A 22,693-nucleotide genomic window follows, 5' to 3' on the forward strand; every position below is an offset into this window, starting at 1 on the left:
AGCATACCTTGAGCAGCAGCTTTGGCTTCCAGGGTGGAAAGCCAGAAGAGCCCTGGGACAGCCCAGCTGGCTCCAGGCTGGGGACGTTCCCTGGAAAGTCTCTTGGAGAAAGAGCATGATCAGACCGAGGCTGGAACAGACCTGAGCTGCCAGCGTGCCAGCACTGTGGCTCCTGGGGCCAAGATGGGGAGCGGTGGCAGGCCAGGGGAGGTCCTGGGAGGCCCCGGGGCAGGGCAGGGACAGAAGCCTTCTTCACAAAAGGGGCCACATCTAGACCAGTGCTGGGACACCTAAACAAGAGCCTATCCACGGCGCCGCACGAGGACGAGAGTTCTGCAAGCGCCTTGTCCTGGGGAGGCTCAGCAGAGTGCCAGTGGGGGCTGGGGACTGGCCCTCGCTGGGCACGCCATCCCCTAGCCAGAGTGTGCAGAGAACCAGCACATTCATAGGCACCTCGGGGGAAGGGCCCAGGATTAAAAGGCAGCAAAAAACGCCAAATGACTTCTGCATCTTAATTGATATATTAATTGCCTAAATCACCCCTGTTCCTCAGATAAAACTCAGTACTGCTGAAAAAAGCACATGAACTTAAAGCCACTCCTAGAATTCATCTTAAAATAAATGAAGAGGAAGGGTTACGAGCAAGGATGGATGCTGGGTGCTGGCCACACCCGAGTTCCCGCCCCCATGGCTGGGCGCCCAGCACTAGACCAACCCTCTCCAGGCCTGTCCCCTCCTCTCTGAGGCGGGGCAGTGACAGCACCTGCCTCAGGACGGTCACTCACTGGGGTCACACTTGTGTGCTACCTACAAGGGAGCCGGCACACAGGAGGAGCTCAGTAAGTGGGTGCTGCTACTGTGATCAGCAGCAGAAAGGAGAAGGAAACACACAAAGGGGAAAGGACCAGTTCGCGAATTATGGCACAGCCGGGGGCTGCACGTTAAGCAATCACTAAAATGTTTTCTTCAAAACTGTTTTAAAATACTATAAAATAGGGGACACCTGGGTGGCTCAGGTGGTGAAGCACCTGCCTTCGACTCGGTCATGATCCCGGGGTCCTTGGCTGGAGCCCCACATTGGGCTCCCCGCTCAGCAGAGAGCCTGCTTCTCCCTCTGCCTGCTACTCTGCCTACTTGTGCTCTCTCTCTCCTTAATAAATAAATAAAATTTGTAAAAAAAAATACTATAATATCATCGGGGCGCCTGGATGGCTTCGTCAGCTGAAGCGTCATGATCCCAGGGTCCTGGATTCAAGCCCTGCATCAGTCTCCCTGCTCAGTGGGGGGCCTACTTCTCCCTCTGCCTCTGCTGCTCCCCCTGCTTGTTCTCTTTAACTCAAATGAACAAAATCTTTTAAAAAATACTATAAAATTAATCATAAGTAAAACATGCATGTTAAAATGGATATTAAATGTTTATACTGTATGGTTCCAAATTTATGATGAAAATATGAGCCTATTTTTTTAAAAAAGATTTTATTTATTTGTCAGAAAGAGAGAGCGAGCGAGCCAGCATGAGCAAGTGCACGAGCTGGGAATCCGCAGGCTCCCTGCTGAGCAAAGAGCCCGGTGCAGAGCCCGATCCCAGGACCCTAGGATTATGACCTGAGCCAAAGGCAGACACTTAATGGACTGAGCCACCCAGGCGCCCCAGAATGTATTTTAAAGCTACAAGCGAGATGTCTGGCTGCCCTTAATACCTCCCTAAAAGGGGAAGGAAGTGAACATGGAGACAGGGAGCTGACGGAGCAAAACCAGGGAGGGCAGAGCTGCTGCCATCACTGGTCACCGCTGAGGCCGAGAGACCTGGGTCTTCACCCCAGCTTCGGTGACCTTGTAGTTTTGGGTGCACCCGGCTGCCCGATACAAGCCTGTGTTTAAAAGGCTGATGGGTTCTTGACCAGGAGGTAACAGTGCTCGGAGCCAAGTGGTCGGATTCAGTCCGTCCAGCTTTTCTGCTGCTTCTCCCTTTCCCCGCTTTCTACAATGACTGTGCATTATCTTATGACCAGGAAAGAAGATCAACACAAAGTAGCACCAGCGATAAGAATGAACTCAGCATCCATCAAGCTTGCTTTTTGGAAGCTGCAGCTCTCGACCCCCCACACCTCCAGCTGGCTTTCTCAGCGAGGCGACTGTCCCAGAGAGGTACTGATCTCCTCTGGCTCAGAGGCAATCCTGCCTGGCTGTCAGGTCTGCTGGGCCACCCTGGGGGAGCAGGAGACAGTGCTCAGAGAATTGAGCACTTGCCTTTCTGGGGGACAGTGGCCCCTCGGACCCACAGCCTGGTCCATTCATTTGTCCAAGCGTGCCCTGGGCCTTGTGGGGGCCCAGCCCCAGAAATACGAAGGGGGAAGCCATAAGCCCAGGCTGAAGAGGCTCAGAGTTGCTCAAGAAAAGACCAGGAGGGGCGCCTGGGTGGCTCAGTGGATTAAGCCGCTGCCTTCGGCTCAGGTCATGATCTCAGTGTCCTGGGATCGAGCCCCACATCGGGCTCTTTGCTCAACGGGAGCCTGCTTCCTCCAATTTCTCTGCCTGACTCTCCGCCTACTTGTGATCTTTCTCTCTGTCAAATAAATTAATAAAATCTTAAAAAAAAAAAAAAAAAAAAAAAGAAAAGACCAGGAGACAGTGTTGGGAGAAGCACGGCTGGGGCGCATGTGAGTGATGGTAACCACAGGAGGGCCTGGCCCAGCCTGTGAGATGCAGGGGACGGCTGCGGGTCAGGGCTGAGCTCCTGGCAGCCCAGAGGCAAATGCAGAGACACAAGGACCAGCCCCAGACAGGAGCTGAAAGCCATTTGCTAGGGCTGTTTACAGGGCATGAGGTCACCATGTCCGGGGATCTTGCTGATCACATTAGGGGGCCAGATTTCAACCACAGGGCAGTAGGGAGCCACTGAACGATTTTAAGTCAGGGAAAGACCTGCTGAAGTAGGGGTAGGAAGTACACTGGAGAGGCAAGGTAAGAAGTCAAGATGCCAGGAACTGTCTGCGGGGATCAGAACATGAATACAGGCTCTAAACACAGTGAGGGTTCAAACCAGGCCGGAGAGGACAGAAGCTCTGAGGAGCGAAAGGCAGAAGAATCACAAGGACTTGGTAACTTACTAGACACTTGGGTCTCCAAAGAGGAGTCCCCGGCGCACTGGGTGTTTGGTGACATGTCTGGCACTGAGAACACAGGCGCAGGAACAGATCCGTGGGGAGAGCATGAACCCGGATCTGAGTGTGGCTTGTCTGGGGCGAGATGGTCAGGAGGAGTCACGTGTAAAGTTCTGGGGGTCAGGAGAGGGTCTGGGCTGAGGGTGTATATTTGGAGGACATCGACCAGAGCCCGTGAGACCCGCGGGCGGGGGTGTGACAGATGGGAGGGCCGAAGGTGGAAGGCATCATCAGTGTGGTGTGGGAAAAGGAGCACTCGCGGACAGCGAGCGGAGGAGGCAGAAGATGAGGCCGGGGGAGACGGAGAGACACAAAGAGGTGTACTGCTGAGGACCAGGGAGGGAAAGGAGTTCTTCCAGAAGGAGGCTGTCAGGGGAGGTTTCAGACCGGCAGAGGCCAGGCTGGCCCACGGCTCAGCGCGGGCTAGGGAGCCCCTACAGTGCAGGCCCACGCACCAGCCCGGACCCAGCAAATACCGCACCCACGTTCACAGTTCACGGAAGGAAGACCAGGAGGCCTGGGCGTGGGGTGAGGGGCGCCCAGCCCATTTTCCTCTCAGGGGGGGGGCGCGGTTAGGCAGGGCCAGCAGGGCTCCCAGTACCAGACCCCTCCATCCCCAGAAAGGAAGCATGTGCAAGTCTAAAGATGGCAGACCAGGGTGCCTGGATGGCTCAGTCAGTTAAGCAGCTACCTTTGGCTCGGGTCATGATCCTGGGGTCCATAGATCGAGTCCCACATCGGGCTCCCTGCCCAGTGGAGAACCTGCTTCTCCCTCTCCCTCTGCCTGCTGCTCTGCCTACTTGAGCGCTGTCAAATAAATAAATAAAATCTTTTTAAAAAGTTAAAAAAAAAAAAAATGGCAGACCCATGCCAAGCTCTGTCCCGTTGGAGGGTGGCCTCAGGCCCACAGAGAGGAGCTCCCGGAGTTCGGGCCCTTGCAGGACAGTGCTGGGCATCTGCTGAGACACAGTGCCACCTTGTGGCAGGAGGTGCTCACAGCAGATTTCTACCAGCCTGTCTAGCCCATCACGCCGGTGCTCCTAGGTCTTTATGGGACCCCGTGCACTGGAAGCAATGATCTGAGACTTTCACCACTTGGGCAGCCCCTGGGCCCCTGCCAGCAGCATCCCTGTGGCATCAGCTAAGGTCGGCCTTGCCGACAGATAAGGAAGGCAGGCGAGCATGTTAGCCAAGACAGTTTTGGCCCCACAGTGAGGGCAGCGATGCAAGGCTTTGCTCTTGGGGTCGTGCCCCCAGTGACAGGAGAGACTGTGCCGACTGCAGTTTTGTCGTGCATTCGTCTGCAGTGTCCTTAGGCACACAAAGTTAATGCCGGGCTCATGAAGCTCTCCCAGGAGCAGCTGCCCATTCACCGCCTAACCAGTCCACAGGAATCCTTGGGACCATCTGCAGCAGTGTGTCGTGTCTTCCTATGCGGCTTAGCTCAGGGGTGACTGTGGGGACTGAGACCAGCATGCAGGGGGCCCCAACAGCAGAGAACCAACCCCAGCCACTAAGCCGGGTCCTGGTGCAGCTCTGGAAGCCTGCAACCTGGGGAGACGTAGCTGAGGCCTGCCCACAACTCAGAAGGTCCCAATTCTGGGGTCATGCCCACATGCCGTGGCTCACTCCCGACTGCTTAGCAGTTTAAGGTCATTATCATGACCTTAACTCCACACAGTTAATAGTTCATTTTTATTTTCGACTGCTGGTTCAGCTAGGTGAAACAGAGAGTTCTCTTCATGCTCTTTTAAACTTGCCCTTACTGCAGAAGCAATGTATGTACAAGGTTAAATAATGTTTTCCAAAAACGTGTGACTTGGAAAGTTAATGTCCCTTATGTAGTTCTACTCTCTATTAAAACTTCCTATTAACAGCCTGGTCTATGTTCGTTCAGCTTGCTTTCCTACACACATACATGAGTGAGTGCGTGTGTGTGGTAGAGGGTGTTTTCTACAAAGACATACAGCTCCACAACTTATGATTTTTTGCTTTAACAGCATCTTTCTGGAGGCATCCTTATCGCCCAGCCCTACTTCTGGTTAATTCAGTGACTTAAAACTGGGGTGGGAGAAAAGGCAATATCCTAGGGACCCAGCAGCTTGAGGGTCGCAGGGAAATATGATTCAGCATCCAGTGGGGTGGGGTGGGGGTGGGGGCTGGAAACACGGATCAGCCAGGGATGAGAAAGGCTCTCTCCCAGAAACAAAACCCCAGGAGGGGCTGACTCTACCCCGGCTGTCAGTACAGAACAGGCTGCGGGGTGAGTGAGTGTGACCCAGGCAGGCTGTTCCGGGAGCTGCCAGAGCCACGGGGACGCCCTGTACGTTTCTGCTGAGTTGGGTGCACAGGCCAGGTGACAGCCGGCGTCAGAGCTGGGGAGCCGGGCCCTGCGCCAGAGCTGAGGCCTGTGCTCTCCAGGAGAGCAAGGGCAGTTTCAAGACAAGCGGCCTCGTATGCTACACCTGCTCTCCTCCTGGGCCCCACGGATCAGCCACAGGCCCCTCGGCGCTCCGCTGCTGGGAGCCGGCTCACACAGACACCCCATAGGCTGCCCATTTCATGGTCAGTAACATCAATGAGGCAAAAAAAAAAGGAAAGGACTAGATGGAAGTGCCAGTGAGGATGCTGTGGGATCCAGGGTCAGAGGAAGCCTTCCAGAATGGGAGAGCCCAGCCTCCTGCTGCTCTGGAGTAGACGGTGACAAGCCCTGGCCTGAAGCACGGCAGCAGGTCGTCCTGAGTCCTCTGGGGACGGGCAGTAAGACCAGGACGATCCCTCACTCATCCGAACCCATTTCCTTGCCTGTGATGTAATATCACCAGTACCTTCCCACAATTAAATGAATGATGTGTGGCCGGCATTTAGCAGGCACCCGCCAGACGAGGAATACCGGAGCATCGCCTGCTACCATTATTATGATCGGGGGAGAGCACCAGAACGGAAACGACTCCCCTGGGCAGACGGAGGCCTTGGGGTAGAGCCCTTGGGGCCTCTTGCCTGGGTACAGCTGGGAACACACAAGCCCAGGACAGGTCCGAGCCCAGGAGGCGGTTTCACGCTCTCCCTGCATCAGGTACTGCGTGGGCGGGGGTCAAGCCAAAGACGGAAGAAATGCAAAAACCCAGAGCCTCTGCAGTCCCAGGGACTCCCAGATGCCTCCATTTTTCAGCTCCTCCGAGGCTAAAAAGAGGGGATCCCAGCATTACCCGATGGGGTCCTCGGCTCCCACCTGGGGAAAGAAATGGGCCCAGGGCCCGGGGCCTGGGGCTCAGCTCCGTGGAAGGGAGGCTGCTCCGGACCCTCCACGTGGACCCCGGAGCTAAGTTTCCCCCAGGAACCACAGCTTGGCGCCTCTGGGGGAGGCGTGGCGGGCGCGCAGGGACTCACCCTGGTCGATGGAGTGCTGGGGCAGCTGGCTGAGCTGGCTGTTCACCACCCCCGCGTAGGTGCGCAGGAACTCTTCCTCGCTGGCCGTCAGCTGCACGGGCGAGAAGGCCACGGTGAAGGGCGGCCCGCCTCTTCTCATCCCTGGGCCCCTGTTCCTGAGTCCTGACCCTTGGGTTCCAGAGCAAGTGCCCCCTCCCCCTTGCCGGATGCCAGGCCCATGGTCCCCCAGGATCAGATCTGAGACTGCGTTTCCGTGCAGCACGGGGCCTGCCCAGGGAGCCCATCCCTTTCTTCCTGAACAAGGAGGCCCTCTCGGGGCCCTTTCTGCCCAGCACCCCGTGGGCAGCTCCTGGGAAGACGGGCAAAGTGTCAGGTCAGGGCCCATAGGGGCTCACATACCCCCCGGGCCCCAGCTCGGCATAGGGATGGGAAGACCACCCCAGAGTACCCCCAGAACTGGACGGGACTGGCCACAGAGCCCGACCCCAAGGCCAGCAGCCCCACTCCCAGAGCAGCGCGGTCACAGCAGGTGGCGGCCGCCCTTGTCAGGCACCCTCCCGAGGAGGGCTGCCGCAGCCCGAAGGCACTCACATTCGATCCCATCTTCCTCAGCATGAGCAGCACTCGAACCTTCTGCTGAATGTACGTCTCCTCCGGGCTCTTCCCGGGCGCCCCCTCGCGGTTCATCCCCTGGCCAGCCCTGGGGGCTCCTGCAGAGCGGGGAGAGGCGCTGAAGCAGGGGGTCGGAATGGGCTGCACCGGATCCAGACTGGGTGCTTGGCAGGGGCCACCGGGAGGCCCACGGGGCTTCGGGGTCTCGCTTCTGAGAGCCCAGAGCAGGTGGGGAGCTGCACGTTCCTCCCTCACCCCTACTGGCCCCAGGCAGCCGGACCAAGCGGCTCGATCCCGGTGCAGGCACTGGTGGCCAGCACTCTCTGCGAGGAGCTGTTGGGCCCAGGGACGCTGAGCTGACCCAGAACTTCTGGCCAGCTTGACCTTCCAGCCACTCCCTCAGCAAGAAGCCTGCGATGAGCCCCAAGAGATATGCTGAAGGAAGCCCAAAGTGTCCCAGGTTCTCAAGCATGCAACTTCCACAAAGAGCAAAAGCGACACGGCCAGAGGCAGGCGGCTGGCACTTCTGGCTGGAGAAACCGTGAGATTGGGACGGAGCCCCAAACACGAAGGCAGCCTCCTCCGCGGAAGCTCCTGACGAATTCAAGAGGCTGGCGCCTGGGCCGGGCTCCAAGGAGTCCCTTGATGGGGACAGGCCAGCCGGGGCCATGGGGCACGGATACCCACCTGAGCTCATGGCCGTCACCCTCACACGCCCACCCCCCGTCCGAGGGCAGCGCCTGTGGGCTGCGGCTGTGTCCAGAGACCGCAGGGCCCCAAGCTGCAGAAAGGTCCCAGGAGAGAAGTCCCAGGGTTTCCCCCCCAGGAGGAGCCGGCAGAGAGGAAGCGGGCGTGGAGGGTTTGGGTTACATACTTGTAACCCCTGGATGAGTCAGAAATAACGCAGCAGCTGGTGGGGGCGGAGCCTCGGCAGCTCTGGTGCCAAGGGGCTGCACTTGGAGGACCGAGGGAACCTGGCTTGAGAGCCAAGGACACTCCTCACGCCGCCCATCCCTCCGGGGCCAGCAAGCCCCGGACCGGCGGGCTCTCCCAGGCCGGCCTGCTCTCTGTGCGGGGACAGACTCCAAGATGTGCCAGAGCCCCGCAGGTCCCCGTCAGCTGCTCAGTCCCCGTAAGCTCACAGGGGCTCTGGTCCCAAAAGTCCCCACAGTGGGCTAAAAAGCCGTCAAGCTGGGGCTTCCGCAGAGCTGTAGACCTGACGTAGCTTGTCTCCTCCCGGGGCCTGCCTTCCCCACCTCCCTTCCCAGCCACACTCCCTACGGTCTTCTCACCCGCCACCTCCTCTGGGCTCAGAAAAAAGCCGAATGAACACTGACAACCGGGAAAGAGGGGTAAGCCACCTCCAGAAGGGCGCTGGGGGAGGCAGCCCCGCCATCCCCAGCGTAGCAGACAACCCTACCTCCCTAGCACAGCTGAGTGGGAAAGTCCAGTCGTGAGACTTCACGGACCCTCCTCACTTCTTTCCACTCTCCTCCCCACACAAGGACCCACGAGGCCTGCATGGGCCGCCCAGCCTCCTGCTCCACATGCCTCCCCACGCGCCCTGCCCTCCTGACCCCAGTCTATTTCTAGAACATACCAAGAAGCTCTTTTCCCCGGCAGCCTTTGCACTGGGTGTCCCCTGAGCCCGGGCTGGCTTCTTCTCATCCTTCAACGTGCTTAAAAACTCCTTTCTGGGAAACTTCTCTGACAGCATAACTGAAGCAGGTTCTGTGTCCCCCCCCCCCCCCCCCACAACCCCTACACCTTCCAGGTCACAAAGCCCAGGCTCATCCCAATTTTCTGAGCGGGTCTTGCTAGAATATTTGCTTCTCATCTCTCCCCTGCCCGACTAGAGGGCCGGCCCGCCTGGCTCAGCCCATCCCCACAGCCCAGCACTGGGGCTGGGAGGCACTTAACAGAGACCACCCGGCTGGCTGAGCCGAAAATGAGGACTGCCTGTGGTGTCCAGGCGTCTTCCTCACTATGACACCCACACTGACTTAGGGCCAAATGTCACAGAATTGAAGGGTGGGCCTTAGGCTACCCTACACATCCTATTCCCCAGAGGACTTCGGAAACACCCCCACAAAGCCCTCAAACTGGGAATCAGGGCTTCCGGGAGTAAAAGTCTTCCACTCCCATCCTGTGTCCAAGGGCCAAAGGCCAGCTTGCTCCCTCCTTGTGAAAGGCCGCACTGAAGACTGGTGACCGGCCACTAGGTGTCGCCACACACAAAAGAACCAGAATTCCAGCAAGATTCCCCACCCACCCCCACCCTAACTTCCCAACAGGCCCATCTGGTTCAAGCCCTTATTCTGATCCTAAGTCACAAACCACACCCCAGTCCCAGGTCCCAGAGCAAGATCTAGTCATCCTTCAGGGGCTGGGCCCTACTCAGACAAGGATATGTATCTGGTTTGGGGGTACATCCCAGGACCTAGGGGTCCTGGCTTCCCCGTGGGTGGGGACCCCTTCCTCACTGTCCTTTTCCGACCAGCCGAGCTTCCTCCGACAGAGATGTGGGCTCAGAACCAGGAGAAGTGTGTGAGCCTGACCAGGAGCCCGAGTGTGCGCATCATTCTACATTGTCTAGTTTTACAGAATTTTGTGCTGTGCAACAATCCTGGCACCCTATACAGATGGCAGTCATTCTACTGTCTTCCACTGGAGCCTCACTGTCCCGAGGCCCTCCCACACTCAAACTGTGGTTACGGGGGTGGGGGGAGTTTACACCACCCAGCCACGGGCCTAGAGTGTCATGGGGCCCGAACGGGTCTTTGGGGCCAGGTTACTTCCACTTCAGCTTCCAAGGCAGACTCGTCATTTCTAAGAATTCTGGTTTTCTAGCTTTCTTCGAGTTTTACTTTGAGCTACTTCTGCCCTGCTGCCTGACAAGTAGAAATACCTGGGGGCTGGATCTGGGGCAGAATGTAGGAGCCACGAGCACACAGGCCTGCCCCACACTTCAATCCCAAATAGAGGACGGCATCAAGACTGGTTCACACGGTTCCATTCTAGACAGAATCTGCATCAGGAGTGTCACTGTGAAGAAAATTAATACTGAAGAGAGGAACCCATAATCAACCCAAACAACACATACGCTGCAATTGCTGATACGCTACAAGTCTGTTAAAGCGTGTTTGGGTTTGGTGCCTATCCCAACAAACATGCTATTACATTGTCATCACCATTCTGACCGGTATCAGATCAACTTCATTTGAAAGTCCATACTCCCCCTATAAGGGATGAAGAACTGGGCGCCTGTGACATGTGTCTGAATTACGGAAACCCAAACTGCGAGTCATTTGGACAGAGTAGTTGTGGAACCCTGAGCCGTGAGCAGGCAAAGGTCACGGGTGATTCTCGGTTATGGTCTCCCAGATGCTCCGGAAACATGCCAACATCTAAAAAGGTGGTGCTTCCATTCTGAGTCCTGAGAAAATGTTTCGGTGTTAACTGCCCAAGTCAGAGGCAGACCTGCTCCCTCTCCTAGCTACCACTGTGGGAGCTAAGCAGGGACAAATGGAGACGAGCCAGAAAACGGAACACAGAAACAGGAAACCATCAGCTACTCAAATGAATGGTGAGGGCAGAGGCCCATGGCTAGATGCCGCTGTAGATAGCCGCGCGTTATGCCAAAAGTGGAGATAAGTCCGGGACTTACATCTGACTGGGACAAATGTAATAAAGGGAAAACCAAGGTACATATGTTCAGTACAGACACACAGACACATCCCCACCACACCCCCTACGTTCCTGTTGGTTCTGAGCCCACAGCTCTGTGGGAGGAAGGCTGACTGGGATGGGGATCCCGCCCACTGGAAGGCGGCCATACAAAGTGACAAAGTGGCCCATGGCCTAAGCGGCCACACTGCGTTCCATGGGGGACACAGAGGCCACACGTGATAGCATGTTCCTGCCCTGCCCTGCAGGGACCTGGCCTCTCCCAGCACACACGCTCTGGCCTGGAAGCAGTGGCTGTCACTTTAGAAGAGCTGCGGCACAGGAGGAACCCCAAAGCAGAACCGCCCAGCATCCCGCGCCGCCATCAGGCCCATTCTGATAAGCAGCTTCGAACGCTGGCCTCCTCTGGACGGGCACAAGTGGCTCTGAATACAAACACAGTCACCTGTGTGCATTCTCATGTATGAACTTGAAGCTCATGCTGTTCGAATGCCCGCATTTATAAAACTGGAGTATACACTTATACCCGGGGTGGTGTTACACCTGCTCGGAAAACAGCGAGTCACCTCAGGCTGGGGCGAGACAGCACGAGCTTCCTTGACACACACAATCCGCCTCTGCCCCATGGGTCCCAGCACTTGTCTTCTGTTCTACCCATTTTTTAAAAAAAAGCTGCAATATATTTTGAATGCTCACATTAACAAAGGTACGTTTACACACAGGCAAGGTAAAACAACATAGAACTGTGCGATTCACAGAACTTGCACAAAATATTAATTCAGAGAATGCACACATCTTAGCCTAAAAGAAATGCGCCGAGCCACGGCGCTGACGGGAAGAGCGTGCGCGGCAGGAGAAACGAGCAGTAGAGCAGTAGAGCAGGAGTATCGGTGGGAGAAGGAAGCGGCAGCAGCTCCCGGAGCCCCGCAGCCCAGACCCAACACGCACTCCCCAGCACCACCCTGGGGCCTGCTACCAGAAGTCCTTCCCCTGGCTCCTTACCTGCCTCCGGAAATTAACTTCAGGCAAACAGCTCCTCAACTGTGATGGGCGGGCTGTGGCCGGGGAGAAATAGGAAGGTGGGGCCCTGTGGAAACACAGAACATGGGTCATGGGAGGAGCCGGGAGGGCCCTCGGGGCTGCCAGAGTCCGAGCTGGAACCCCGCCCCACGCCGATGGACCCACAACACCGGTGGGAAGCTCCTGGCAGCGGGCTCCGCCGTGGTCCAGAAATACCTGTGTGTCTGGCCAGCCCGGGGAACCTGCACCAACACCTCTGGGATCAGGTGCTGACTGCAGCACGGCCCGCCTGTCATTTCCGGCTGAAGCAGGCCACCACACCCCCTCCAGCCCCGGGTTAGTCACCGTGTCCAACGGAGAGTGAGTCACTCAGGCAGCTGACGGGCGAGCCCGGCACCTGCACGGGAAGGCATCCCGCCTGTCGCGCACAGCCTGAGCCGGGCACCGGGCCACCGTGCTCCACCCTGCTCTGTGCTCAGACGCGCACTGCTGTTTGTCCTATGCCTGGGAACATCTGTGGCTGGACGTGTAAACATAAGCCAACTGCCCCCATCCACATAAAACACTGCGGGTCAGTGACAACCTGCCGGCCTGCCCACGTGTCTCCGGGCCCCTAAAACGCCTCTCGCAGGGATCAAAGAACGCTGTCGCACAATCTCATTGTTGAGGTCCTGTGTGGGAGCCCAGCAGAGGTGGGTAGGGGGGCACCCAGCCCCCTCCTCTGCTGTTGCGCACTGATCTCGGGGCCCCTGGTTACAGGCAGATGCCCAACTCAACCCCGCTGTGAGCACGAGGTCTGAGGATGACACTTCGAGAAACCTGTTCTGGGGCACCTGGGTGGCTCAGTTGTTAAGCTTCTGCCTTTGGCTCAGGTCATGATCCCAGGGTCCTGGGATAGAACTCCACATCAGGCTCCTTGCTTGGCGGGAAGCCTATTTCTCCCTTTCCCACTCTCTCTGCTTGTGTTCCCTCTCTTGCTGTGTCTCTCTCTACCAAATAAATAAATAAAATCTTAGGGGGAAAAAAAAGAAAAGAAAACCAATAAAAACCTGTTTTGCAGGAGGTAGGGGGCCGAGGACAGCTAGGAAACCCCTCTTTCACTGTCTTTCGGAAAAGAAAGATGGTCACTCACGGGGTGGGGAACGTGGTTCCCAGAGAAAGTGAGATTTCAAAAGCCTGCCCTACAGGTAGATGCTGCTGGAACCCTCTGGGTCTCTGGTCTGTGTATCTCTTCAAGCAGCAACGACTCTTGGAGGAAGGAACAGTCACCCACCCCTGCCACTCCCACCACCCTCGGACTGCGGGAACAGCTACCCCCAGGGGAACAGGCATCTTTACTGATTAGTTGCTCTTTTATTCCTCTAGATATCAAAGCACCGAAATACCAAGGCTCCCTGGGGAACCTTCCACCCAAGTCCCCACAGTCCTTCAAAAAGAGATGAGAAGGGGCAGCCTTCTCCACTTCTGAAAGCTTTAATTTCTTCAACTACCACAACAGCCAATTAGCCTCCTACTGTCTACCGGACTCAGGTCCTTCCAAGCAGCAGAGAGGACCTTTGTATTAGTGACTTGAAGGGGAAGGCAGTGCTGTTCCTGATGGGATTGTCCAGGGATTTGCGACCAGCTGTTTTTTTTGCCATTTTATGATCAGGTCAATGTTCCCATTTTACAGAGGAGAAAACTGAGGCTCAAAGTCCTGGTGGTCCTCAAGCCAGTGGAAGACGGTTCTGCTTTGCTGCCCATCAGTTGTGCATCCGGGGTTGGTCACTTGATTTTGCCCTCTGTAAAAATGGAATAGTGACCCCTACCATGTCTTCCCTCACTGGATACAATGGGATCAGGGCAGGCCTCATGAGTGGAGGCCCAGAAGGCCCCATCCTTGGGTTAGAGCTCTGCTATCACAGTTTTGAACCGCTTAATCATTTCTGAACAAGGGGCCCTGTGCCGGGCCCTGCAAATTATAAAGCTGGTCCAGAATGAGAAAAAGAATGCCTCTCAAACTGCCATGGGTCCTGGAACCTGAAGTAGATGTGATCCAGATTCAAGAAGGATTTCCTAAAACCTTTCTTGGGGTACACAACCCCGTGTCAGGCTCAGGGAATAGGAGATGCCAACGTGGGGCTGTGACACGGAGCCTGCCTTCCAGGAAGTGCCCAAGTGGCTAAGGAGACCACACTACACGAAGCAAATGCAGAACAGCACAAACAGTACCTAAGGATGAGCCAAAGAGATAGGTCGGGTGAAGACATGAACGCCGCCAGGGTCCCATGCACGGACTGCGCCATGCCCCGCCCCTTCCCCAGAGCAGCTCAGCAGCAGCGGGACAGGCCGGGCGCAGTAAGTGACAGAAAGAGGAATGGGCAAAGCTCTGCGAGCACACAGAGGAGCAGCTCAGGAGAGAGGAAACTGCTGGGAGGTCTTGAAGGATGAGCAGGAGTTTGCTGGCAGAAGGGGAGGAGAAGGACCCTGGAGCCCAGGGACATTCTCTGAACAATTACTGAGCGTCTATTACATGCCAGGCCCTGTGGGAGGCATCGGACGCGCAGCTGGGCAGAGCAGCCGTGGTCTGCCTGAGATGAGGGCTCCCGGAGTCACGGCCAGGTAAGCACACCCGCAGACATGGGCACAGATGACACGAAGGGCAAGTGCAAGGTTCCCTGAGGACCCGCAGCGGGGCGCCTGACCCGGCTCTGAGGGGGATGTGTCCGGGGGAGAAGACTGAGACTCTGGAAATCCTGGAAGAGGAAGGAGGTGTCGTGTGAGAGGTGTCGGCGTGAGCTGGTACTGGACCCCAGGGGTCTCTGAGAGGGGTGGGCAGAGGCACCGAAGCAGGGGTGCATACATAAGGTCTGAGCTTCTCAAGACCACCATGAAGACCCTGGGGCAGAGCTGGCGGGGGGGGGGGGAGCCCCACCAGATCAGGAGGGAGGTGGGGCTGAGGACAGGCTGAGGAGCTAGGACTGGACTCCACAGGCCATGGAGAAGCCCACGGGGGCTGGCAAGTAGGGCAGAACTGTCCTTCACATAGAGTTGTTCCCACAGTGGACGTCGGCAAAGCATTCTGGAGACAGAGTCAGAACGTGGGGAGCAGCCAGGTCTGGGAGACCCTACCCTGACAGGGTGGTGAGGACAGAGCAACTGCCGTAAAGGTGAAGCGCTGGCATACTGGTGGCCCCATTACCAGCAGGTGGCCCTGGGGAAGTCACCGACCAAAAAGTGTATTCGGCACCGAAGGTGTGTTGGGATGTATCAGCGAAAAAACAGTAGAAAATGCCTACATACCCTGATGAGGGGGGAGAGCAAACAAAATAAAAACCAAACAATGCGGCATAAATACAGTGTGGGTGGCAGAAGGTGACCGACGGGTGCTAGGATCAAAACCGAGCTGGGTGAGGGGGCCAGGAATGCGGGGTGGCCGTGTGGGCCTTCCTGAGCACAGACTGGAACGGGGTGACGGAGTGAGCCGTGGGAGCCCAGAGCAGAGCTGGATGGAGGCCCCAGGGTGCGGTGAGCTGGAAGATGAGCAAGGAAGGCCACAGGAAGGGAACGTGCACAGGGACAAGGGGTGCGGACAGTGAGGCCTCTGGGAAACCCAGCCTGGACCCGTCAGATGGGGCAGCAAGCAGAGGTGTAGCCTGGCCTGACCTGGGTGTTGGCAGGAGCGCTCCGGCTCAGAGAGGTGGCCGGGGGCTGAGCGCAGAAGCAGGGAGGCCGTGGTGGGAATCCAGGCGAAAGGAGCAGACGGGCCGGGACATCAGGAGGGCCCGCTGGCACGGCACACAGGTGCGCGGGACGGGGACGCCCAGGTGTGGGGGTTAAGCACCGGAAGGCAGCACTCCTGTCAACCACGACGGGAGAGATGCAGGAGGAACAGTTTTGGAAAAGGACCAAGGGTTGAATTTCAGATAGCTTAGAGCCTTCCCATTAATAAGACCTCAGTCTCCTTATCTGTAGAATGCAGACGATAATGGCACCTTCCTATCAGGGCTGTGAAAATGAGATTAACAGAGAGAGAGCACAGAGAGGCATAGTTAGTAACTGGCATCCAGCAAAGGCTCAATAAACACTAGTTACTCTAATGATAAGATCACACGGTGATAAGAGATGATGTAAGTGATATTTTGGTTATAGATGGGGGTGGTGGTGGGAATAAGACTAAACAGTAAACTCAAGGGCTTAAAACACCCAGCTTGCTTTCCTGCCTCTTCCCTCCCAGTTCACCCGTCGGCCCCCAACTGGCTCAAAGGAACTGATAAGGGGTGAAGAGCTACGGGGTCGGGGGAGGGCAGGACCGCACCTCCATGTTTCACCCGCCGCCCTGAATCCCTGGCGGTGCCTTAAAGCAGTTTCCCAACCTGGGCACCACGGGGATTTTGGAATATTGTAGGCTAATGGGCAGCGTCCCTGGGCTGTACCCAGTAGGTGCCAGCAGCAGCTCCTCCTGGACTGGGACAACCAAAAATGTCTCCAGACATTGCCGTGTGTTCTCTGGGAGGCAAAATCAGCCTGGGTTGAGAACTCCTCTAAAGAAATCGTTGATACACACTCTAAACTGTTGGCCAAGTGCCGCGCTCACCCCTTCACGTACAGGAATCACTGAGGCCTCAGAACAAACGTCCTTGCAAGATTGAACAAATGAGGACATGCTGACGCAGAGGTCGCCCAGTGACCCCTCAGCCAGCCCCTCCTACTCCGCACCCAGGCAGCATTCGGACCCAGATCGTCCAAGTCCTGAACCACTGTGTGACGCTGCTGTCCCAGGGAGCCTGTAAATGGATAGAAAGCGCTCAGGGCCAGGGAGAGGGAGGCGGGACCGAGCCCCGAGCCCCGGCTGCAGCTCCCACCGTCAGCGACCTCAAAACTGAGGCACTGCAGAAAATTTCCACAAGCTCTGCTCTCAGTAATTAAGCCGCAACCTCCTGCACTCTGGGGCCCCATGAGCAACTGCCTTAATTAATAAATTCCACACTGCAGCCTCCACTATCCAAAGCCAGGCTCCGCGTTCTCAAGGCGCGCTCCACCAGCATGAGCACAACAGGTCTAATAGCAGCTCTGGCGAGTCAGAGAGCCTGTAGGACGCAGCCGCGCGTTCTCCCGGGATGAGCCTGGGGTAAGGAGTTCCTCCAGCGCTGGCCAACCCGCGTTCAACCCTGGTCCGAAGCTCCTTCCTGCTCTGGGAAGCCAGGCAGAACAACAGTGATAATTACTGCTGTTGCTGGAGCCTTCTCCAAGGGCCAGGCACGCGCCAGTCACACTCATCACAGGGCCTTGTTCAATTTTAGTCCCACAACAAGCCTGCAAGGTAAGAATTATTCCCATTGGACAGATAAGACAGCTGCGACTCGGGGATGGTAAGTGACCTGCCCAAGGCCACGGAGCTGAGAAGTGACGGGGCCTGCATCCTATCAAGGCCCTCCTGGCTCAGGAGTTGGGAGAAGCCTCAGCCATTTTAACTGAAATTAAAATGAAAATCCACTTTACAGAAAAAAAATAGAAAAGGAAAAAAAATGGCCAGAGCCCCAAACTCCTGCCAGTGAGAAAAGAAGATAATGAGCCTAAGGCAGCTAAACACAGTGAATGATCCTTGATGGGATTGGAGTTGGGGGGGTGCATACTGGGCAATTAGGGAAGCTTTACTAGGGAGTATTGATTAGATAATGGTATTGTATCAATGCTGTGTGTCCTGCTGAATGGGATTTTATCCCGGGTGCTCTGGAAAACACCCGGGGCCTTAAGCAGGACAGGCTGGAGTACTAAGGGTAAAACATCTCAGTGCTTGCAGCTTACTCTCAAACGTTTCAGGGGGAAAAGGTGTGTGCGCGTAAGTGTGTGTGCGTGTGCACAGGGAGTGTGTGAGCAGCTATGGCAAAGGGTTAATGCTGCTGACACTAGGTAAAGGGCATACATAGTTCACTATTTCAACTTCTCTGCAAATTTGAAAATGAAAAGTCAGAAAAACACTGAAAAGCCACGGGGAAAGGGCCCCTCCTTGCTCCTCAGAGACCCCCCACCACCACCTGTGGGAAGCTGTGCACAGCCCGACCTAAAAACCCCACTGCGGGGGAGCATCTCTGAGGCTTGAACACGGATGAGCCCCGCTCGTCTCTGGCAGCAGCGCTGGGGGCGCAGGAGTGCGTGCAAACTCCTGGGGTCCAAAGTCACCCCCCAAACACCTCCCACGTCAGAGCTGCAACCCGCCCATCACAGCAAGGGAAACGAAGCTGTCACATCAGCCCTTGGGTGAAGGTTCCTGCAGCGTGAAAATCAAATCCCCAGGACCAGATTCCAGACGAGCCAACAGCTAGTAGAGCGCGGCCACCCTGCCCTGCTGTCCGGTCCGGCCCTGCTGTCCCGACAACCATGGGGAAGGCAGCCGCACAGAAGGGCGAGGTTAAGCTGGGAAGGGGGCGCCTGGAAGCATTGGGAGGGCCTCCAGGATAAGACTCCCCTTCAGAGCAAAGCCGGCAGGCACACGGCATCTAAGGGAACACCTGAGGGTGCCTCTCATGTCACATAAGCCAAAGGGCTCTAGGGGGGGCCTCGGTGGCTTAGCCAGTTAAACCTGTCTCCTGATTGCCGGCTCAGGTCAGGATCTCAGGATCCAGGGCTGGAGCCCCGTGCTGGGCTCTGCACTCAGCGGGGGAGTCTGCTGGAGAGTCTCTCTCCCTCTCCCTCTGCTGCTCCCCTACTCTCTACCCCAAATAAATTTTCAACAACAAAAAAGGGCTGCAGGACAGGCACAGACCTGCCCCGAGAGGGCTCCCCGGGACCTGCATGCTGGACAGGAGGCGAGAAGAAAGGGGCTCCCCCACACCCTGGCCTGGGCAGGGCCAGGTGGCCAGACCCCTGCTGTCCACCACATCCCTGAGTGGTGGGGGTGCTCAGTCGGGGGCATGTTTTGATGTCGGAAGAGTTTCTGGTCGTCGTAACAGGGAGGATGCTAGTGGGAAGGAGCCGGGGATGCTGCTGAACCCCTAGGATGTCTGTGGTAACCTGGGCCTCCACTACCCTTCAGGGGCCGCCTGAGAGGTACCAGCTGCACCGCGCTCCTTCAACGCCTCTGGGCCTTAGCAGCTGCGGGTCCCTTGGCCTAGAACGCCCTTCCCTACTTACTGTTCTCTGCTCTGTACCACTTTCCTTGGGCTGCCCTGAGCCCTGCGTTCCCACCTGTGCAAATTTCCCGTCTCAAGGTGCCGGCTGACATCAGCACCCCCACCCCTCCAGGGTGTCTGCACATCTCCTCCACCTCCAAGCTGGAAGTTGTCTGCGGCCAGGCCCCAGGCAGCCTTATTCTCAGAGACATTAAAATGAACCCACACTGGGGCGCCCGGGTGGCTCAGTGGGTTAAAGTCTCTGCCTTCAGCTCAGGTCATGATCCCAGGGTCCTGGGATGGAGTCCGGCATCATCGCATCAACGGGCTTTCTGCTCGGCAGGGAGCCTGCTTCCCCACCTCTCTCTGCCTGCCTCTCTGCCTGTCAAATAAATAAATAAATAAATAAATAAATCTTAAAAAAAAAAAAGAACCCACACATCTCATTAAATGTAATTCCTCCCTAACTCATAGAGGAAGCTGATACACTGGATGGTGGTGGGCGGGGGTGGGGGTGGGGTGGGGGGCGGTGGACAGGGCTGCCAGTCACATCTGGGGCTCTGTTACGTGAATGAACAGATTCGGGGAGCCTGTTAGAGTCACCTGGGAACCACAAAGGAGCCCCTGCCTCCATGGTGTCGCACAGAGAATCTGAGACATGGAGGAGTGGAAGGGGCCTGTCTCTATGGACTGTGGAATGTTGCCAAGGCTGCGCTGATATGAGGCATCTGTTTAGAACTTCCGGCTTAAAAAACTGTTTTCCTATGATTTTGGCAAAAAAAAAAAAAAAAAGGCCCTCAGATATTGCTCTCTTCATGTCCTGATTTGGGTGAGACACCCCCCCACACACTTTTCACAGCTAAGAAGCAGTACCTGGCAGGCCTGCCCTGCACCCCTCGCCGCCGTCCAGCTGAGAACAATGCAAACAGGAAGGGGACAGTGAGCAGGAGGAAGTCTCCCCAGCTGCACGGGGACACTCCCGATCCTGGCTAAGTTGTGAGGCTGACGGAGGGACACGCAGGTGGTGGTGGTGAACTCCCTACACAACAGGGGAATCAGGACAGAAGGAAAAAGGCTTCTTTTGACCTGATTTTAAAAGATTCTTTTTTCTTCCTGGAGAACAGCTGGAGCCCTGAGACCCGGCCCAGCCAGAGCCCGAGACCCAAAGTCAGGAACCAGCGCGCCTACAAAACCCAGCTCCAGATCTTCCTGGGACTCAGTCTGATTCGTGACCCTCGGCCGCTGGCAGGTTCCAGGGAGTGGGTAATGCAGACTTCAGAGCGCTTGTCTATTTATAAGTGAATGGAGGAGCTAGAAGCTTCGGCTCTTGAAAAAGCACACTCTGTCCCCAGTCCGTCCCAGGCTGCGTGACCCTGACCGCGGGCTGAGCACCTGGTGGTATCCAGAGCCACCGCGTGCAAGCTGGTGACAGAAGGACCCCTTTTCTCTCCTGTGACCTAGATACGACACCTGGGATGCCCCCCACTTGCTGGCGCCCCTGCTCCCCTCCACCAAGGAAAAACTCACTTGGCATTGCTGGGCAGTCTTCTGAGGGAGAGAGCTGAGGCCCACTGCGGGCCTCGTGGGAAGGAGCCTCGCCAGAAGGTTTCACAGACCTAGTGTCGCCTCCAGAGAAGGAGGCCAGAATGGAAATCTCAGCCCATGAAGTCCTGTCAACCCCACTGGCCGCAGCTACGTCAATTTCTGCAGGGTCACCATTTAACATTTTTTAATTAAACTGGGAAATTTAAAAGATTTTTTTTTTTTTTTAAAGAGGAAGGGGAAAGATGCCCAGTGCTATTTCTTTATCAGCAGCTGCATGAGGAACCTTCCCTCAGAAACCTATGGACGCGTTCACGCCACCCTCGTGATGGCAGGGACAAGCCTCGTTCTCAAAGGCAGGCCCAAGCACAGCCCTGGCCCTCCCCTCCCCTCCCCCACGCTGGTCTCCCCAGCTCTTCTCCCTGTGCCTCAGCCCCCCTCCATCCCTTCCCTCCATTAAAGTCTCTTATAATTGGTTCAAATAAGTAAGCGTCCTGAATGGGTTCACTGCATCCCCTCAGAATCCCAGGGCCAGGAAGGCCTCCAACTTCCTGTTGCAAGAATTAGGTCATTAAATCAATGGGGTCGCCTGCCGGGCGAGGGCTTGGTCCCCTGGTTGTGTCCCCAGAGGCAGCAGGCTGGCTGCCTCCTGGCCTCCAGAGCCAGCAGGCCCTCACGGACCCAGCTCTAGGATCTGGCTGGGAGGCTCGGTCAGAAGCAGGGTCTCCCGGGTGAATATCCTTCCCATAGACTCTTATGAAAATAAGTTGTAAGGGGGCGCCTGGGTGGCTCAGTGGGTGAAGCATCTGCCTTCAGCTTAGGTCATGATCTCAGAGTCCTGGAATCAAGCCCCACATGGGGCTCCCTGCTCAGCGGGGAGCCTGCTTCTCCCACCCCCCCCCACCCCCGCCGTGTGCTCTCTCTCTCTCTGTCTTTCCCCGCTCTCGAAAATAAATAAACTTTAAAATCTTAAAAAAAAAAACAAACAAGAAGCTTTAGGATCACTGCCTTCTCTTTCCTGTAAGCTTTCAACATACAGGTATGTGTTAATTTGCATAAGACATAGGTATGTTTGTTTACCTCAAAACCATACTCACCCGTCGCTACAATCTGCAAGGATCCATTCTACCCACAGGCTCCATAAGCCACACTGTTTGTTTGGATAACTGCTTCTGCTCTAGGACACAGGCAGTGCCCTGCCCCCTCCTTTCCCTCCAGCTACCTCTGAACAAAAAAATAATCCAAGGAAGGAGGAAACCTCCCCCTAAGAGGCTGCGAAGACTGAGTTTCCTCCCTCTCTAAATGTTTAACAAGCTGATAATCAAAACCAAAAATGTTTTAAACAAAGACAACTCCAGAATCCACATGTGTTTATTCTATTAGCTGGGGGGGGGTGTTGGTAATATGAAGATGAGTATACCCCGGGGGTCACAAAACTCCAGCCTGAGGGCAAACGTGGTGGTGGCTGGAGAGGTGAGGGACCACGGTCAGGAAAACACCTGTGCTCCCAGGGGGCGGGGAAAACACAGCACCTAACACAGCAGAAATCTGGCCACGGTCACCTAGCTCCGGGCCACCACAGAGACACTCAGAACAGTGGACCAAAATGGACTGGAGGCTGCCAGGGGCCCATGTGAAGCCTGAGAAAGAAACCGTCCCATTCCCAATGGGTGTAGGCACCAACACCCAGACCAGGCACACCCAGATAATCCAGTTCAGCAGCCAAATCCCCATCATCCATTTGTAATGACATCCTTCATTCCCAAAGCCACGAAACCATTAGTCACCAAGCCACGGAGGGGGAGCAGAAGCTCCCAGCAAAACTGGCTTGTTACCACTCCCCTGGCAAAAAAAAAAAAAAAAAAAAAAAAAAGCTCCTGGTTTTACAAGCCAGATACCCACCCAAGACTGTCCCATTTCATAAAATGAGACGCAGGAGTCTTTTACCAGCCCGTGTGCACGTAACGCCAGCGGAGCTTGACCTCCTGCAAAAACTCACAGCGGTGAAGAAAAAGCTTCGAGCAAGGTTCGCAGACAGAGAGGCTAATGGCGCTACAGACTAGTGTGATGGTATTCTCGACGCTGCGGCTTTCAGTCTCAGAGAACCAAACTTCCTTGCAAATTTACTTGAAGCACATAATGCAGTATGGAAACAAAACAAGGATACCAGCACCAATGCGCACTGGT

At 56.1% G+C, this 22,693-nt stretch overlaps 1 protein-coding gene across 2 annotated transcripts in view; it reads right to left on the minus strand.

The window, feature by feature from the left end:
* CTNNBIP1 (catenin beta interacting protein 1) overlaps nucleotides 1-22,693 on the minus strand; it is a 47,233-nt gene that overhangs the window by 14,252 nt on the left and 10,288 nt on the right. Inside the window, exons 2-5 of one of the 2 annotated variants that reach the window (XM_059135468.1) lie at nucleotides 11,856-11,940; nucleotides 10,075-10,211; nucleotides 7,146-7,264; nucleotides 6,555-6,645 (exon numbers count right to left, since the gene is read on the minus strand). In XM_059135468.1, coding sequence (XP_058991451.1) covers nucleotides 6,555-6,645; nucleotides 7,146-7,241 — 187 coding nt within the window. In that variant the 5' untranslated portion in view covers nucleotides 7,242-7,264; nucleotides 10,075-10,211; nucleotides 11,856-11,940. The remainder of the gene's footprint in view (nucleotides 1-6,554; nucleotides 6,646-7,145; nucleotides 7,265-10,074; nucleotides 10,212-11,855; nucleotides 11,941-22,693) is intronic. The other variant, XM_059135467.1, reaches the window with a different exon arrangement.

This window comes from Mustela lutreola, chromosome 10, assembly GCF_030435805.1.
Source record: "Mustela lutreola isolate mMusLut2 chromosome 10, mMusLut2.pri, whole genome shotgun sequence".
In the NCBI taxonomy this organism is placed as follows: domain Eukaryota; kingdom Metazoa; phylum Chordata; class Mammalia; order Carnivora; family Mustelidae; genus Mustela; species Mustela lutreola.